Source organism: Miscanthus floridulus, chromosome 10, assembly GCF_019320115.1.
Source record: "Miscanthus floridulus cultivar M001 chromosome 10, ASM1932011v1, whole genome shotgun sequence".
Classification (NCBI taxonomy): domain Eukaryota; kingdom Viridiplantae; phylum Streptophyta; class Magnoliopsida; order Poales; family Poaceae; genus Miscanthus; species Miscanthus floridulus.
Window position 1 is genome coordinate 8003312 of NC_089589.1, and position 18925 is coordinate 8022236.

General features: G+C 41.9%; 1 protein-coding gene and 1 long non-coding RNA gene across 42 annotated transcripts; both read left to right on the forward strand.

Moving 5' to 3' along the window:
• The first annotated feature begins 779 nt into the window (after nucleotides 1-779).
• On the forward strand, nucleotides 780-2953 carry LOC136487062 (uncharacterized). Its single transcript, XR_010767126.1, has 4 exons — nucleotides 780-879; nucleotides 1222-1326; nucleotides 2688-2734; nucleotides 2866-2953. It is a non-coding gene; the product is annotated as an uncharacterized lncRNA (long non-coding RNA).
• Nucleotides 2954-8992: 6039 nt separating this feature from the next.
• LOC136486172 (uncharacterized) lies at nucleotides 8993-17873 on the forward strand. Of its 41 annotated transcripts, none has more exons than XM_066483009.1 (16): nucleotides 8993-9529; nucleotides 9637-9735; nucleotides 10119-10244; nucleotides 10337-10447; nucleotides 10552-10633; nucleotides 10748-10841; nucleotides 10945-11019; nucleotides 11619-12285; nucleotides 12713-12815; nucleotides 13567-13645; nucleotides 13840-14923; nucleotides 15021-15124; nucleotides 15724-16587; nucleotides 16681-16706; nucleotides 17176-17294; nucleotides 17640-17873. In XM_066483009.1, the coding sequence occupies exons 2-8, from the start codon at nucleotides 9733-9735 to the stop codon at nucleotides 11629-11631; spliced, it is 504 nt and encodes a 167-aa protein (XP_066339106.1). In that variant the 5' UTR covers nucleotides 8993-9529; nucleotides 9637-9732; the 3' UTR covers nucleotides 11632-12285; nucleotides 12713-12815; nucleotides 13567-13645; nucleotides 13840-14923; nucleotides 15021-15124; nucleotides 15724-16587; nucleotides 16681-16706; nucleotides 17176-17294; nucleotides 17640-17873. The 41 variants fall into 41 exon arrangements, 35 of the variants coding, with proteins under 35 accessions (XP_066339106.1, XP_066339105.1, XP_066339103.1 ...); XM_066483008.1 differs by having other exon boundaries at nucleotides 12174-12285; nucleotides 13547-13645; XM_066483006.1 differs by having other exon boundaries at nucleotides 12174-12285.
• Nucleotides 17874-18925: the final 1052 nt, after the last annotated feature.

The following is an 18925-nucleotide window of genomic DNA, read 5'->3' on the forward strand; positions in this document are numbered from 1 at the left end:
TCCTCCGGGATATGATCGGATGTTTATTCGCTTGTGAGGTACTGGGCATGACCTGTTAGTCATATCATGTAATTTCTCAGTGTAACTGATTCCTTAGCATGCCTTGAAGCTCCAGGTTAATTAACAAATAATCATTGCCATGTTTTTAGGCTTCTAAAAATCCTCTTCTCATTGAAAATAAATTCTTACCTACTCCATTACTGCGATAAAGATTTTGCAAACCTTTAAAAGAGCATGTTGGTTTACAGAGAAATGTCAACGGGAATTGCTATTGTTTATGTAGCGCTCTGCGCTTTTTTTTTGCATCTCCTTCTACCTAGGTCAATTGGTTATTCCTGTTTTTTGCCATCTTTTCCTATCTATTCTGTTTTCTGTATTTTGGAGGCACCAATGAGAGTTGGTATTTGTTGCCTATTCAGTCGCATACTATGCGGTTAGAACTGCCTCTTACTTATGAAATCTGAACTCCTGAGATCATTGGCTATGATGACTTCCTCCTTTATCTAATCTAAGCATCGCCTTTCGTATTTCATCGCATACTTACTTATTATTTTGGTAGTTTCACCGCATCAGATATGTGAGTTACGTTCACTAAAACATAGATCAGAGTATAGGCTGTATTAGCATTTGTCTGACTGAGAATTGAGAGAATTTTTAGACTACACAGCAAAACAGAGGGTGGCTATGCTCCCTATGATATGTTAGTTTATTCGAGTTATCATATTTGATGATCTATTGATCTGTCCTTCAATTTTTTTTGTTATTTCTGGCTGTTCCAGTTGCTGCATATGTAAGCTTCCGTCTACTTCACATGTGCTCTCGTCAAAACTATGTCACCTCCAGTTTTCTTGGTAACCTTTCCTATCCGTGTGACTTCAGGTACGTTGCAGTGGTGTATTCTGCATTCAAGTTTTCTTGGTATTGTTTTTACAATTTAGTGACCATCTGCTATCTCGGAGACATAAGGCATTGCAAAGTCTTGAAACTGCCCCACTTCAAATTGATTTCGAACATATTTTTTTTAGTTCACAAACCATCGATGTTGCCATTATCCGGTCCAATCTAACATTAGCTCGAGTGTGCTCACAGTCACAACAAAAGACATTCATACAGTCATGTCTTGTTGTTACCTTTAGTTTACGGATACTATCTTGCAACTTAGAACTATGTGCTCAGTTTGCCTACACCTGCTACATTTATATAATCTACATGCACATGTAGGTCAAAGTGATAGCTGACAAGGGTGACCCAATAATGAATCTGCTACCACAGTGAGATTGGACTCCTATGGAAAGGAAGAAAAAAAAGATATGGACGAGTACCTAGGTAATCCCTTGGTCATCTCTTTCATGTTCCCTTTGTCTGATTTAGTGATTTCACAGTTTGGTTCGCATTTGTTTGGCAGTGGAATTTCTAACAGTTTGTAGTATTTGGTTGCTTCAAATAGATAAGTTTCTGCAACGTCCTAAACAGTTCCCTAAGGATTGACAACTTTTTCTAAGGGATAGTGCAATGTATAACTGAATTTTTTTCTGCACAGAATGTCGCCTTTTCTTGTGCTCCCTTTTGTTTATCAAGTGTTAGGCTTTATCTTAGATGGTCATGATGATTGATCAACAATGGACTCATGAGGGAATACCTAAAGAGCTAAAATCCGTTATGTTAGCAGATTCGAGATAGGTAACAGTGATTGTTCTCTACCTTATCAGTTTTCAAGAATACTTGACTGCACACTGCAGATGTTCAGCAGAGTCAAATTAGGAAGTGTGCTTGCATGCTTTGTATTAGGTGTTTGCATCAATCGATATTCAAGGGAAATGCTTGTGGCTGCAATGTATGTTATGTTTTAGTAATAACGCAATTTGATATCACAAAAGGGCAACTACATTACGCTTATCAGGTACTCAAATTTGGCAATCGACGTCTCAGTGACATACTTTGGACATGTGTTCATTTCCTCCCTTTAATTTCCCGTCATTGATTCCCACCTCTTTTTTTAAATCTTTGGACCTCTGCTAGACAATTCTATACATGGCAGTTTTTAAGTTCTTTTCGTTACGATCTAGGTGTGTCATATATAAATGTCTCAGTTTGAGCTGTACCATGATGATCCTATTTTAACTTATTGGGATCATATATCTATTCTGATTGGTGTTTCAGTTCTGAGGTCCTGTTCGATTACTTTTTCATATTTGTATTTACACTGATTTTCTATAGCTTTCGATTTGCTGTGTGCAACTTGATATTTTTGGGTGAACCAAGTGTTCTTTGCAACATGTGTAAGTTACTATTGCATATGGTCCTATTTTCACAAATTTATATTGTAATATGAGCTATAAGAAATTTATGCAGGCTTAGATTTTCTTCAAGAGTAATCTGATCTAGGCTTTTGGTTTTCTTTTCTACCAACAGTCAACAATAGCGCAATTACACATGGCAAAATTAAAGCTCCTCTAGAAACAGCAAAACTACTCCAGAGAGGAGTAGCTTCCTGATGGCTATGGCCAAGAGATGGCAAATAGCCTACAACCTTCTTCCCCACCTTCTTGGCTATACATTTGACAAAAAAAGAAAGAAAGAAAAAGAAACTGATATGCCTCTTATTAGGTAGCATTATGCATAGGTAGCTAATTGGGTAACTAACTTGGGAGCGCTAATGAATCCTGCATTGTGCTCTGCCATGGCAGGCCTCTATAATTGCATCAGCAGCGACTGAGGAGGAGATGAGGAACTGGTAACACTCTTAGCCCTCTGCTTCTGTTTACCAAGCACCAACCATTCCTCCCTATCCTACCTGAATTAAGAAAGATCACGCTGGTCTACCTACCTACTATTTTTAAACTGATTGTCTTTGCTGCTGCATAGAGTGACAACATGGAACAAGATGGCTGCTTCGTCATTTGGCGAGATGTGCCAGGTTATATTTATCACATCAGACGCGGCCATGATTGCCTTGCCATCTCAATCCTATGTACATATACAGCAACAGTTCCTGGGAAACACACATCAGTCTCTTTAGAAACTTCGTCGTGTCACTCCATATGTACTCATTATGTCGCTACTTCAACTATGCTTAATCTACTATGGCTGTGTAGTGTTACCAACTACTTACCTATCTATTTTACTGCTAACTCGGTTTCTGCATTGAAAGATTCAATATATATTTTCGAATGTGAACTTACCTGTGTCTACCAACGCACGCAAGGGCGCGCGCCTTCCACTAGTTAACCCATACAAGCCCGCGAGGACTCCAAGAAGGAGACACCGGCCACGTCGCTCTAATTTTTTTCCTCCGTCGGATTTTCGAAGCGATGGCCCAGATCTCTTGAAGGTGATTCTCGTCCGGAGCAGCTTCCCGCCATCCTCTCTGGCTTCTTCGAATTCTTCGCGCTCTTATTTACCTTCTACGGCTTCTCAGAATCTAGCAAAAAGAATATAATATCCAGCTTCTGCTTTCCCTTCCCCAAACTTCTGCTTCTCCTTCCCCTTCCTCGCTCTCTCTCGTCCGCTCCCTCCCTCTCCCGATCTCTCCCGACGCGCGGCTAGGGCGACCACCGGCGCCAGCAGCGCGGCGCAGCTGCGGTCGCCCTTGTCCTCCTCCTCCACCTCCCCACGGCGTGCCGGCCGAGCAAGTGCCGCCGGCTCACCGCGCTCCCCGGCCTCTGTCGCGGCACCGCGCGTCGCCGCCGGCGGTGGCTGTCCCCGGCCACGGCGCAGCGTGATCGGGCCTTGCCGGTGGCTGCCCGCCAGCGTGGCTGCCCCCCGGCGCCGCTTCCTCCTCTAGCCCGCGGGCGTTCATATGCTACAGGCAACCCTAGGTCCGGAGCTCCTAGCGCCGAACCCCGCCCCCGACTTCTCTCTCTCTCTCTCTCTGGCACGCCAAACCCACCCCCGGCTCCTTTCTCTCCCTGTGGCGTGTGCAGCTAGCTGAGGTCCTCCTATGGCTGTATTTCGATTTTATGCCTCTGTATTTTTTAGATGTACCTCGATTTGTTTGTTGCAGGTTCCTGATTTGGTACGCTCTGTCAAACATGGCCAGTCGACAAGAGGTTCGTGTATTCATGCATCCTTCTAGGATACAATTCAGCATGTTCAGAACCTTTGTTACATGGCTGTTAATTTTTTTTGTGCATACTAATGCTACTTTGGCTGTCTGCAAAATTATTTGTCTGTCAACTAATGCTGCTTTCATTTCTTTGTAGTTATGCTGGTTATGACTACGTAAGTTTAATAACAATATGATAGGATCACCATTTCTTTTATGAAAAATAATGCCGGCAGAACTTTTTTTTTGCCCCTCATGCAGCTCTGCAATGATACAGTCCCAGTGCTTGTTGGACCAGTCTCATACTTGCTCCTCTCTAAACCTGCCATGGGTGTTCACAGATCTTTCTCTCTTCTTTCACTTCTTGGTAGTATTTTTCCCATCTACAAGTAAGCATCCACACAAAGCAGCCAACACATTAATATTCACCAAATACATGAAGGCCACCTGTGGACCACATTAGTTATTTCATTTTGCTGTAGTTCTGTCCCTAAAAGTTATGTAAAAATCGCTTGCTTGGAGCTAATGGTTTAGCCTCTCCTGTTCCCCAAACTATCGTATGGAACTCAGATTAGATGGCAGGCCACCGAGTTTCACTTTGTTGCTTAAATTTTTTACCTCATTCCCATAGGGAAAATGATATTTTTTTACATGTCACTCATGCATTAGAAAAAATTAACATCACAGCTCAGGCCATGGTAACCTTGAATCTTTTGTTCTTTTTGTTACCTCTACCAATCAATTCCTGAAGTACAAGCAAGCTACGGTATGATACTCTCCACCTGGCAGCAACTAATTTGATGATGGACATTGTTTTTTAGGTTCTTGATTGAGGTAATGTGTTGTCTGATCAATCTACAATTTGTAGATGGCAAGGACAGCCACCTACAGCAGAACGTCCAATGTGCACGACAGGCAGCAGATGTATAACGAGGCAAGCATGGAAGGAAAGGTAGTTCGGTCATAGTTCCTATGAATTGACTACGTTTTTTTCACCTACGCGCGCACAATTTTGCTCCACTGGTTTGGGTAGCTGCAGCCTGTGTAGTAGACGAAGCAGAAAAAATATTCATATTTCTTCTTTCTGATATTTTTTTGGGTATCACATTTTTGTTTGGTTCAATTTATTTGGCTTCGTTCATTCCTTCACTTCAGTCATCGGTGCTTTTCTCATGTTCTCTTACATCGTGCAGTTTCTTTACATCGGTGCGGTTTCAAATTAGATGTGTCAGCAAAACAAAAACATTCACTTAATTGCCACCTCAAGATTTGTTCATTTGATACATTTTTGCCAGCAATTTTCAGGCCAGAATTCAGGAGGGAAACTGGATTGAATATATATGGATCCGGGGCTGCCAAAATGTTGGTGAGTAAATACTTATTGCATCTGTTAGTTCTTCTAGCTAGAGCTTATTTGGGCAGGGCTTCATGTTGTACAAACTAAATTAAAATCTCTTTCATGCACATCTCCAGCCATTTTTATTCTTATGGCAGTCCATTTACTCATCTGATATTTTATTAACCTACATGTGCGAACTGAGCTAAAATATTTCTCATGTATGAGCTGAGCTAGCCCACTGTTCTTATGTCAGGCCATTTACATGTATGAACTGAGCTAACATAACAGAAAGCAAACTGATATTTCTCATGATGTAACCACTGATGCAGAATAATTAATGCAAATATGTTCAGTACTCTTTGCGACCTCAGTTTCACCCTTTTTAGATCATCAACTTTGTACTTGCTGATGCTTTGCTAACTTATTCTAAGTATTTGTGGTGTGAAGAAAAAAAACCACTGTATCTACGGATTCAATATGGTTGTCTTCTGAAACTTTTCCTGCTATTATAGATGGTGAGGTCGATAGGATCGGCAGAACTACATGCTAAATTTATACAGTGCACTCTTCAAACTTTGGCTTTATAATATGTTTGCAAAACCACCAATTCTGTCCTATGGGCCTGTAATATTCCATTTGTTCTACAAAGACTCTAGGTAATTGTATCATTCGCTCTTATACTGCTAATAAGACTTAAACACGTGGTGTACAATGAGCTACTTTCCTTTGGCCTTCTACCACCCATGAGTTGTTATAGACAAATTTACTTGATGCAAGCATATATATCCCTGGATTATTCCACGATTTAAAAAGGAAATTAAGTCCATAGGTGCTAATTTGTAATAGTTATATGAGTGGAAACACATGCCTTCATTTTTTTCATGCTTTGTATTATTTCAGATTTCAATAGAATGAGTGTGTACTTTCATCACAATTTGAGCTTTAGACCTACTGAATCATTGGTGATTTATACATGTAAGTATTATGTCAATTAGTTTCGAATTACGCATGTTGATTTACGAAAATAAACATTTAAGTTACTGCCTCATACATGACTGACCAAGATTTATCTGAATCAGTTGTGTTTTCTTTATAGCTATCTTAGTTCACAGCTATTGGTCTGCTGCTGCCTTCACTCAACCTAAATGAGGGAATGGAGTGCTTCATTAAAAAAGAACATGATCCTTACCATCAGCGAGGATGGAGGGAACATGAGCATTTGAACTGCCTTTGCTTTTGAGTCTTGATGCCACTTCACTCAAGGCACCTAAACAACCTCAATACTATATTAGAATATGTTGGTATAATGGTTTGGACAGATTTTTATTACATGCAGAACTAAAAAATATTGGAGCCCAAATTTAGAACCACGTAGTACCTTTTATGATACCCTGATTGCTTTAGCGATGTCTTTGTGCTGGGCCATCAACCACGTAATCTCGTGAGGATACTCTGCGTCCATACCACACCTATACTGCTTTAGCCTCCATCTTTGGTCCATGGTTCACTTTAGTTGGGCAGTAGCAGTACACAGTAGCTCCTTTCTTTGCCACTTGGGTGGCTATTTACTGTCCAGGCATCTCATTGTTAATAATTGGATTAGATTCATGTATAGAATTGAGACTACGCTCTCAATTTTTGATTTGTATGGCTGCTGTTTTTTTACAAAAAGACCAAGGCTTCTGCCTAAATAGACAGTTCAAACTTACGACAAGTTAAAATATATATAATGGACAAACTTTTGATCCATTAGTTTCCAGAAAGTATAACCATAGCCTACCTAAATTTTGCGGATGGTAGACCATCTAGATTTTAGTTATATTCGGTGTGGGGAAACTGTCACCGCAATTGCTAGCTAACAACTCTAGATGGCCTGCATATTGGTTGATAAACCTGTCCATAATTATGTTTCCTGTATTACTAATGTTTCCTATGTATTGTAGTGACTGCTTGTTAGCTTGTTGGCTGCACGGTCGAAATGACAGGTCCTTATACAATGCTAGCCCAATTCTATTTGCAGCGTCTCTGTCTAATCAGTTTCCCCAATAATTTCTTTGCTCCTTGCGGTGCAGTGAATAGCCGGTATTTCGCATCGATTCACTTAGCAAGCAGTTTTCAGAGACGCTCTCTTATTTTGGTAAGAAACCTACTTTGGGCCTCTACCTATCTTCATCACCTACCACATACAAATTCTTTTAGCTTAGCACCATTTTTCAGTCCAGGTAGATGCCTTTTAGGCCTCGAAATAATATCATCTTATTTGCCAATGGCTGTATCAAATTGGTAAGATAATTTTACATTGTTTGTGATGAAGCACTGATACTTAGGTTATGTAGTCTCATGTGTTACTTGGGGACACCCATTTCGGCATCGAGTGCAAGAAGCCCGTGCCAGCCACCATAGGGCATCTGATGGTATGTGTTACCTGAACCACATACCCATTATATACTGATGGTATGGTATCGATCACTGAAACTATGCTGAAAGCCTCTTTGTTTATGATATGTTGTTCTAAACATTTGAATTTATTTTTCTGATTCAAAAACCGGATTCATTTTTCATCTTCCCTATACGATGTTATTGTTTCTGCACGATTTATTTCACATTCTGATATGCGGATGTACCTCATATTTTTTGATACACATACTGTGCAAGTTAGAAATAGGAAAATGGAAACGCCGTCCTTTTTTTACATGTACTTTGACTGATATGAGTTATGTTCAGAATTAATTCGTAATGACATTAATCTCACATCCTTTTTTTGTTTCCAGAAATAATCACAGAAGGCCGTAATGTTACAGGATGCTCCAAGTATTTTGTGCCTCCTTTTGTTCGGCATTGTCCCTTAACTGATCTTCATCTATGTTTTGCTATAGTAATCAGTGTTATTTTAAACGTTAAACAGTAAACAGTCGATCACCTATCGTATAGCCCATTATTCGAGCAAAACGGATGTTTAAACGGGAAAAACAGCCGTTTAAACGGTCAAAACAACCAATTAAACGGAAACGGTGTACCACCGTTTAGCGTTTAAACGGTGTGTAAACGGGCTAAATAGCCGTTTAGGCGAACAGTGATAGTAATCGACATCAAACCATGCATGCCTTGCTGCGGCTTAACACCAAATGGAGCAATGCCATGGGTGTTCCAAGTATTTTGTTTTCCCTTTTTTAGGCATTGTCCCTCTTTATCTATGTTTCCTACAGTAATCGGCATCGAGCGATATATGTTTTACTGTAGCTCCACACCGAAGGGAGCAATGCCATGTTCCTGAATTCAATATATATTTTCAAAAGTAAACTTACATTGCCTATCAACGCGCGCAAGGGCGCACGCCTTATACCAGTGAAACTCCGTAAAGCTCTAGCATCCGCGCGACGAGAGCGCTTCAGCTACTGTGCGGTTACTATTTACGAATCGGACGCATCCACGTGCCTCGTGCGTGTGTCCGCCTCCTTTCCCTGTCTCCCGGTCCGTTCAACGCTCCGCGGGAGCTGGGGTTGGCCGATCCTGGGCGTGTCCACGCTATTAAATTTGTTTTGCACCGTTGGATCGTGAGTTTGCGGTCTCCGTTCCTTCGTGGTACCGTCCGGCCAAAATATCTAGCCTCCTCTCTCGCCCGCTCCGTAAAAAAAAAAGTCCTCATCCTCCGCCTCCTCCCGCGAGCTGCCGCCTCCACCGCTCCCGCCCCCGCCTTCCTCTCCCTCCCTCTCCCTCTCCCTCTCTCCCGGCGTGGCGGCGTGCCGGCCGGGCCCCACCGCCGCTGCCTCACCGCGCGGCGCGCTGGCAGGGCGACGGCGCCGCGCCGCGCGTGGGCCTCGGTAGTTGCCGTCCCCGTCCCCGGCCGCGGCGCGGGGCGACCGGTCTCCGCCGGTGGCAGCCGGCACGGCTACTCCTCGGCGCGACCTTCTCTCGCCGGACCGCATCTGCTCCAGGAAACCCTAGCTGGCTGTGCTCGACGACCCCGGCTGCGTCGCGAGCTCCCCCCGGCAGCGCGAACGCCCAGCACAGGCGAGCCAGCCTGCGCGTCGCCTCTCGGCGGCCGGATCTGGCTGTAGCTCACCCTCTTCTTCTGGAGCGGATCTTTCCACTGCCGGCTGTGCACGGTTCCTCCATGTATCGTTTCTTGCAGAAGCTGTATCGTAGTATGTGGTGTTCTTGCACTCCTTTCCATCTCTCTTGTAATTGTTCTTGTCAATGCTGCTCAGCACTTTAGTTCTAACCACCTCTCTCTTGTCTTTTTTTTCCTTAGATGGTTATGCAAAGGATCAATGACTTCATGGGCATTGCGCAGGTGCCACAGTAACAGCGGGTCTGGTACCGTAACGGCGGGTTGGCTACAGTGCCGATGGTTTTGAATTTTCTTTTTTTTTTAATTTATTTTCGGTGATTTTTTGAAAAATCATAGTAAATCATAGAAAAATCATAAAATGAAAAATCTAATTTTATTGGACTCCACATGAGTAGATCTACACAGTGAATATATAATACGGTATGCTTTAATACAATTTTTTTTTTGTAGCCTTAGATTAATTGTAGCCTATACATGTTTCTGCCTATTAGAATTAGATAGATTGTGTGGTGGCTGCAACGGGAAAATTTGGCACTGACAAAACAGCCAATCAGAACATTGCATTTTTCCCAGTTACCCATGTCACAGTACTACCTCCTACATATTTTGTTGAAGATTTTGAGTCTGCATGTACATATAATTTCCGTGCTTCTCATTACCAGGATCACATACAAACAATGCGTGAGAATTATACACAAGATTTCAGAAACAAAGATGTTACGAGGAGTCATATTGCTGGGCCAACATACCCTATAGATAAACTAGCCCTTAGAGCAGGTAATGAAAAGGTACATCTAACTGCAACATGTTCGGTGGCCATGAGTGATGTTGCATTTTATTCTACAATGTTAGAATGTACCTGTGATGTATGTGGTGGCAGTTTGGTTTCCTACATGCAGAGTTTACACATAGCTTCTTTTATTTATGGAAGCCTGAACATATATGGTTGCTTTTATATGATATCTCATTGCCATTAGCAACATTAGGAAGGGTAAGCTGAGGCACTGTTGTCACCACAATTTTACACGTTGAGGTACTTTCTGAAGATAATATTTTCTAATAGCATATACTTTCTTTGTTTGTTTTGGGCTGTAGCGGCATCTCACTATGAGCAAGAGTCGGTACATTAAACAAGGAAAAGTCCTGAATCTGCCTATCAGGCTCGCTTGCAACTCAGGTACAAAAAATGTGTTCCTGTACATCCTGGATTCAGCTTTATTGTGCTGAGGACGCTTCTCAAATTCTTGATATAGTACCTTCACAAGTTTCTCTTCTTTATTGGCTTTCACAGGTTCAAATGTACATACATGCTTTCTGTCCGATTGGTGTTACCAATTTGAGTGTCACTGCAGTCACTTATCTGCAGTCCTACTGTTTGGTATAATGTAAAGTGTCCTACCCTGCTCTCAATTGTGGGTATTTGATTTCATAGCAAAAAAAATATACCAGGAGCAACATGTAAGTATAATTTATGCTTGTCATTACCAGGGTCACATACCACCGGCATGGAATGGTTGGTGTCTCAACTGCTGCTGAGAGTAGGTGTTGCGTGAGCACATGCGAGTAAGCTTTCTACCAAAATATCAGTTTTCTATTTTTGATTTGAGAACCATAGCTTGCCGCCAGCTAACTATTGCCAAATTCCTGTTTCCCTCAAAATTTCAGTCTTCAATTAGTTGAGTTTGAGATTATAGAATTGGATTTCATCGGAAAGAGAGGAAAATGATGTAGTGGATTGCCTATTCTGTTGTGATTTGGGAACCATTGCTTGCCGCCAGCTAACTATTATGAAATTTCTATTTTCCCAAAATTTCAATCCTGGATTAGTCAAATTTGTGATTACAGAAATGAATTTCATTGGAAAAAAAGGAAAAAGATGTAGTGGATTGCCTCTTTCCTTGTAGAATTAAATTTGCTCTTAAGTTACAAATGCACGTGACGGGCCAGGGCAACATACAGCCTGCATAAATGTTCAGTTTCTGACCCTTTCTCTATCTGTCTTACTTAAAACAATAGTGTCATCAAACATTGTCCTTGGAGGTTAGCTCCTGAGTCAGTGATTTTTTGAGTTTTCTAATCTTGCATTAACAGCTAAAAACTGGATTTTTTTTTTAGTTTTACAATCTTACGGGTTTTCTATTATTCTTGGGTTTACTTTTCAGTCAGGATATGTAGAAAGCCTCGGTGCTTCATGACGGCCGCCTTGGCTCTGTTGCCGCATCGTTCTATCCTGCCTTATTCCTGCTTGCTTCCTTCCTCGTCTTCCTTGCTACTGCATTGTTTTTGGCTTGCTTAGTTGGCCAACAAGTGATGTTCTCTTTATGTTATGCCTGGCTATGGTTGTTTCGTTGCTCCTTTTTGTGTTCCGATCCCTTTGTTTGCAGGGATGTTATTGTACGATATAGTTTACCTTCTTGGATAATTAGAGATCATAGTGTTTGCTCCCGTTTTCGTGGAGTATAATGATAGTGCACAACTCATCTTGCCCACCAGAATGTGGTTGTCACCAGTTTAGCTGTGGATTGCCCACCAGAATGTGGTTGTCACCAGCTTAGCTGTTGATCTTTAGTGCTTGATAAGTCAGAATATTTTTCCCTTGCTCATGCCTCCTTTTCTTTAAAAGGCGCACTGCATTTTGATGATCTATTCCTATATAGGTGCTACATATAAATTATCAGAGCATTCTTACTTTTCCTCTTATTACATTTCAAATACAGATTAGAAACCATGGACAAACCTTGCTGCAAACTGGCATTCCAAAGTGCCTTATAAAATCCTCCAAGAAGAGAAGTTTAGAAGTCACTAGCTATTTAGGTTTCTAGCTCTAAGGTATAGTGTTCCTTCGAATTATGAAGCTTTTGGATTTCCATTTATGCTATATGTTCATGTTATATTGCTATATTTGCTAAACACATCATTCAATGCTCATGCTTATTTTCTCTGAGCTTAAAGGCAAACTTAATTAATTTGGAATGAGCTATTGCTACAAGTTGTTATCTGCTACTATGTATTTGTATGATCTAATAAAGTGTGCAGCCAGGTTCAGCTGCCTCATTAGGATTTGGCTATTTTTTATTCTAATCAATTCTATTCTGAACTTCTGAGGGTAAATTTAGCAATGAGTTTCTGGATGATGTCTTAAATGCATACCATACAAACTACATACTCTTACATTGTATATGCTTAGTCTTTGTATGTAGACATGGATCGGTTTTACATGGTTGCACTTATTTCTTTTGCCTATATTTTTCTGCAGGGTCGTTGTTGTCACAGCTGTGTTCGCCTTTGTCATTGCTGCAGGACTGGCCAGTCCCCTGCTTCTTGTTTTCCCAGTCCAGCCAACACAGACTGTTTTTTAGGTGCTCCTTTCAGTTATCCTGCGTTTGTGAGCCTGTTTGTCTTCTAAATTACCACCTTCGCTGTGCTGCTCGAATTGCCCTTTGTTGCTTTAGGAAGGATTAGCCAGTATGTTCCATTCTAAAAAACCTCGGTCATCAACCACGATTTGTGCTTTCCGATCCTGTTTAGATACGATTAGATGTTCTTGTGTGCATGGTCTGTTTGTGCCTTTACTGCCTATTCAGATGTTTCTTCATATGTCTATGAACTTGCCTGCCTTTTAAATTATTTGCTTCAACAAGTACCCACTATGTTGCCCTTTACCAATCCAGCAGCATTAGTTCCCTCTCTAAATTTGCTTACTCCATGTAGTACCTCAGTTCAGTTGTTGGGTTATTAAAATTGGGGAAGACATGAAATGGTCATGCCGTTGGCTCTGAGGAATTCTGAAACTCATAGATTAGTTTTTTTAAAATATTTGGCGGTATCTACTGGCTTGGTTCTATGAATGCTGCTATTTTTCAGAATACATGTTCTTGTTGATCTCTTTATATTTATGAAAAGTAACTTACATTATACACGTAACAATAATTCAGACTATTTCTTTACCGAGGTGTTCTCTAAATTGTTTTATACCTTTGTCCTCTCTTCTTGCACAAACCATTTGCCTGTATATAGGCAGTGTGCTTCCCACCCCTCAGCTCAGTTAATTCTTTGCTTTAGTGATTCACTAATGTATTCACATGTACAGTTTGTTTGTGTTTTTCCCAGATGTTATTTCCTGATTACATTTGAATGGCATTGGCATCAACCTGATACGTGCTCTCTTTTTGCCCATTTGGATCTTCAGGTTACATAAGCCTACATATTAACTTAAATATAGATCAGTACGAAGTTTCTACCATAATTTTTCATATCCTAATAATATGTAACTTTAAGTTATATAATTATTATGCTTTATCACCAAATTGTTTCATTATTTTAGCTTCGCTAATTCAGTTACATGCATAAAGAGCATTTACCAAATTCTCTGCTCCTTACTAGGAACCAGCACCTGTCCATTAAGGCCATTGTGTCTCTTGGTCGAGTGGCACAACTTGCGGCAATGTCATGGTGCATGCGACGCCATCTCTGAAGATAGAAGTACATGTAGTTCACGCTGGTAACGTCAAGCAGCCTCGGTTCCTTTGGAGCAACGCGACGTCCATATATGAGGCCTTAGAGTGGTTTGCGTACCCAAATTGAGTGTTTCTCTTCTTTTTTTTTTTTTTGAGATTGTTTCTGGCTAATCAGACAATGTCAAAAAAGGGCAATGTATCAATGGCAGAGCTTCAGCATAGTCTAGGGACTGCTGATAGGGCCCTTGGACTATTACATCATCTACCATGACTGATAGCTGCCAAGAAACTTACCAATACCAGCTTGTAGGGTGTATGTTTATGCACTGCTGTTAGTCATTAGACAAATTAAATGTGTTTCATGTCGAATTATGCGCTTCAAGGTAAAATTCTTCCTGTGCCCCTGTGATATATACATCCTAAATACGTATCTACATACATTCTTATTCACTGTACTTCCTCCTTGTTCAGAAATTCCACTGTAACTGCATATGCGCGCGATGGCGCGCGCCCTTCCACCAGTTCCTTCAATTTGAAACACGTTCGCCAGCAGCCACACTAGCCACGTTAGCAAAATTCTTTGGGACCGTCTGATCTCGTTTTGACGGCTTCAGTTTGCTCCACCGGTGTTTACTGTGCCTGCACCACGCGTCGCCCCATCTGAGGCTGCCGGCAAAAAAAATATCTACCTCCGTCTCTCTATAGTTCTGGCCGCTCCACTCCTTCCTCGCCTCCTACGCCGCCGTCTCCTTCGCCTCGTTTCCTCGCCTCCCACGCCAGTTCCTCCCCTTCGATCTCCCTCTCCTGCTCCCCTCCCGTGCCGATCGACCGGCCTCCGGCGTGGGCAGCGTACAGGCACGGACCCAGCCACGGCCTCGGTGGCGCGCAGGCGTAGACCCAGTCCCGGCACGGGAAGCGTGGCCTCTCTCTCCCTCTCCTGATGTGGCGCGGCACCGGCCGTGCCCCCGCGGTGGGCGCATCCGCGGGCCGGCGACCGCTATCCCCTGCTGGTGCGTCTCCTCATGTCCAGGATCTCTCGCTCCCCTTCGCTGTGCACGCCGATTTATATGCGGATGAAGTGTGCGCCTGTGTTCCATGAAACCCTAGGTGGCTCAGTCATCTCCTACGGAACCCGGAGCAGCGGCGTCACGGCGCCAGGAGGAGCAGCGGCGTCATGGCGCGAGCAGCAGCGTCGCCGTTGGTACGCCGAGGTATTCCCCATTTTCCAAGCCTCAACCTAGAACCCTCCTCTTCCTTCTTCTATTGTCTTGCATCACATCATGGATTCTGCGGTGGGGTCGCCATAGCGAGCTTCCACGCGCCAGCTCCATCCCCTAGGTTTGGTTTTCGCTAGCCTGCTTAGGCCATATGCAGCTTTGCGAACGGAGAACAAACAGCCGGTGGCTGCCGCATGGTGCATCGAGCAGGATGACCGGTGCCCCTTCCTGTAGGAACAGACCGTCAAATTGAGTACGCTCCAAATATATTTTTTGTCCTCTGAAATTTGATTGGGTTTTGAGTCTGCTCTATCTGGGGCTAACCGAGATTTGCCACCTCAATTGTTGAAGAAGCAAACTTATACTGATTTATTTAGGTCCACCAAGGATTGAATCAAAATATCAATTTAATTTACTCATCCAGCCTGCTCAATCCAACATCATAGTTACCTTTTCGTGCTAATATATAAGAATGTTCGCTTCAGTAAAGAATGTGCATGTATATAACAACAGCATACTATTGTTTGTGGGGGCTTGGGGAAAAGTATATGCGAGGCACTTAATAGCTAACTCTTCAATGCTGCAATTTGCAGATTTGGCTTCTTTGTGGCGTCCCAGTTAATACCACAATCATCGGTTGAGGCTGCTTTCCCTTGGTAAGTTTCTTGCAGTTACTTTTCTTGCCTTATAAAAAAAAAAGTTACTTTTCTTGCGATTGATTGGTTCATGTGTTGCTGACAGATACATTTTCATATTGAGAGGGATGAAATATGTACTATTGTGCTCTATGTTCTTAGCAATTACTATTCCTTCTTATTAAACTCTGAAATGTTGATTCAATACTGGCTTCTTTGTGGCGTCCCTGTTCATAGCAGAATCATCAGTTGAGTCTGCTTTCCCTTGGTCTCGCTGTTACTTTTCTTGCGCTTTATTGGTTCATGATCTGCTCTATTCATTTGATTTTTTTTTTAGTTCTAGGTCTAGAAGACCAGCCAACAGGATTGCTCAATTGCAGGTAAACACCTCGCACAACTTTAGCGGTGCCAAATTGTTTGGAATTCATTCTTAGGATTGGGGTAACATAGAGGTTTCCACTCAAAACCTACTGTATTAAATGTACAAAACCTGCTACGTCATATTACCAGCCAGACAGTTCATCACCGCGTTCAGAGGGTACAGATGGGCACTGTAGCACGGCTGATTTTGGATGATTGAATAGTATTCTGTGAGAGAGAATAAGCTGAAACAAGCTGGGACATGACCAGCCGAACACGGTGCACAAAAGCAACATTTCGCCTTCCAGTGTATTCTGATTTTTCTTCCTTTGGTCTATTTGTTTAATTTCCATTCTCTGTCTTCACCACCTTCTATTTGTTTTCCAAGGATCAACCGGAGGGATGTTCATGTTCGGGTCTGCCTTACACTGTACCATGCCATGCGTTTGTCATAGTGTTTAGGTAAGGGTTACAAAGCTCCCTATTCATTTTACCATGTCATCGTTTCAGTTTGATCCCTCTAATATTCTGTTAAACTTTTCCTATTTCATTTAGGTGAGGTCTGCAACAGAAAAATAGAGGTTATTTTTAGCTTCTAACCTTTCCCTGCTGCATGTCATGGATGCATTACGGAATGAAGAAAACATAAATTTTAATATCTACATGATCATTTCATGATTTGCTTCATACAACGGCACTATAGCCATGCCACATAGAAGGAATGTACACAGAGAGGACAAAAAGTAAAATAATATCTAAGAATTGCCTTAGACCCTTCTGTATTTATTGTTATTGGACACAAGCCTAATGACTCCCCTAAATATGGCTGCAAAAGAATCTTGTGTTTTCTCTGCGGAAACTGGTGCAAAGAACAGGCTCAAACCCAGCTACTGAAATAGACGAACCTAACCCATTGAGGCAAATGTTCTTCCTCTGCATTTATGTATAAGATAAATGTTTCAGATTAGAAAAATACAAATATAATTGATCTGCTTTTTTTTTTTTTATCTTACAACTGATCAAAGAGGTCACTTCTACAACTTCTTCCAGGGACTGCATTGGACCAGAAAAAAATGTCATCATTCATGCTATTGATACGAAGTTGGGGGGTGTGAAACATTCCAGCTAGGTGGCCATTCACCATTCAGCCAACCTTTCAGTTTTCTGATGTATGTTCCAGCTTCCTGTAGCATTCAGTTCCATCTTATTTTCATTTGAATTAATGCATCGGTGTACACTTCTTGGTAGTGTGTCAAGATTTTGGTTGATTTGTACCATCTGATTTCCGTAGTTAATTTTACAACATGTGTTTATAACTTATAAATCACGCTCTCTGCTTTTGTGTTTGCCAACCATCCTAGCACTATTGCACCTATTGATTTCGGTAGAATTTTTTCCCCGTATAATTTATACGTGCCTACTGGATGCTGCCATAGAATAATCACAATTTTTTATGCAAATGGCTTCCTATGTGCCATAAGTTGGTAATTTAATTCTTGTTTCTTTATTTGCAGATACACAAGCACCTCTAACCAAATTTGCTGATCTATCCTCATACGCTGCTGAAAAGTGAAAACAAAAACAATTCTTCCTAATTTACTATCGTGCAACCTGATAGCTGCATATTATGGTTGATTTGTGTTGTTGCTATTTTTTGAAATATTTTTACTAAATATGTCGTGTGAACTGAGAAAGTGATGTTATAGGGACATGGTGTTACACAGTATTAGCCCATGTTCTGTCTTCAACATATATTTGTGTTACATTTGGGTGGCTGATGCATGAATAATTAGGCAGTATAAGAAATGTTTATTTTCTTTTTTGCAATCCAAGTAGTACCATGCTAATGAGCTAGGACCTGTAGTTCGTTTCCTAGTATTTAGTGAGGCAGAACTACAGGCAGTATAAGACATGCTTAAGCCTTGCTATCCATTTATTATAGATGGATAGCAAGGCTTAAGCATGTCACAGATTTTGGGTCGATGGGTCGTGGTACGGGGTTGAGGGATGTGGTACGCTACTTGCGAGACATTTTTACACTATGGGTTTTGTCGGTGTTTCGAACAAACATCAACTAGTAAATTTATATTTGTTGCGTGTTAGGCTCGGATAGTGTACTAAAGGATTCAAGGTTTATACTGGTTCGAGCAGAATGTCTCTATGTCTAGTTTATTGTTGCTCGTGTTATTAGTACCGAAAAATGTTCGTAGTAGGGGGTACAAACGGTTGAGAGAGGGACAGGTTAAGTCTCTGATGGAAATGTCGAAAGGTTGCTAAGAGCTTGGTTGTTGCTTGGCTGTGTGTTGTATGTGGAATTAATCCGTCCCCTTAGTGGGATGCCTTGTCCTCCCTTTTATAGACAAGGGGGGAGCAGGGGTTATAGATGGGAAAAGGAGGAAAAACCAAAGGTAGAGAAGGTCATTCGAAGGTGCTGAGTCTTTCTTTTCCCAGCCTGCCTTGCTGTCGTGGCAGACCACACCAGGGATAGCATGCTTCGCTGATTCTGAAAGGGCTGGGCTCTGGCTTCGTTTCAGCGAGTGGTCACGTCCCATCCTTCCCTGGCGGACGATGCGGTGTGTTAGGGTGCCGAGCCATGACTCTGCGGGGAGTAGACGGGGAAGTGACTATACGCCTGTTATTGTTGACGTGAGTTCTCTCTTGGACTGTAGTGGTTGTCATATGCCTGTGTTAATATCCGCGCGGCAGCGCCTACAACAGTTTAGTCATGGTTCCTTTTTTATATTTTTTACATGACTTTTCTTCCACAATGCCGTCAATCCGATAATAAAGTGATCTAAGT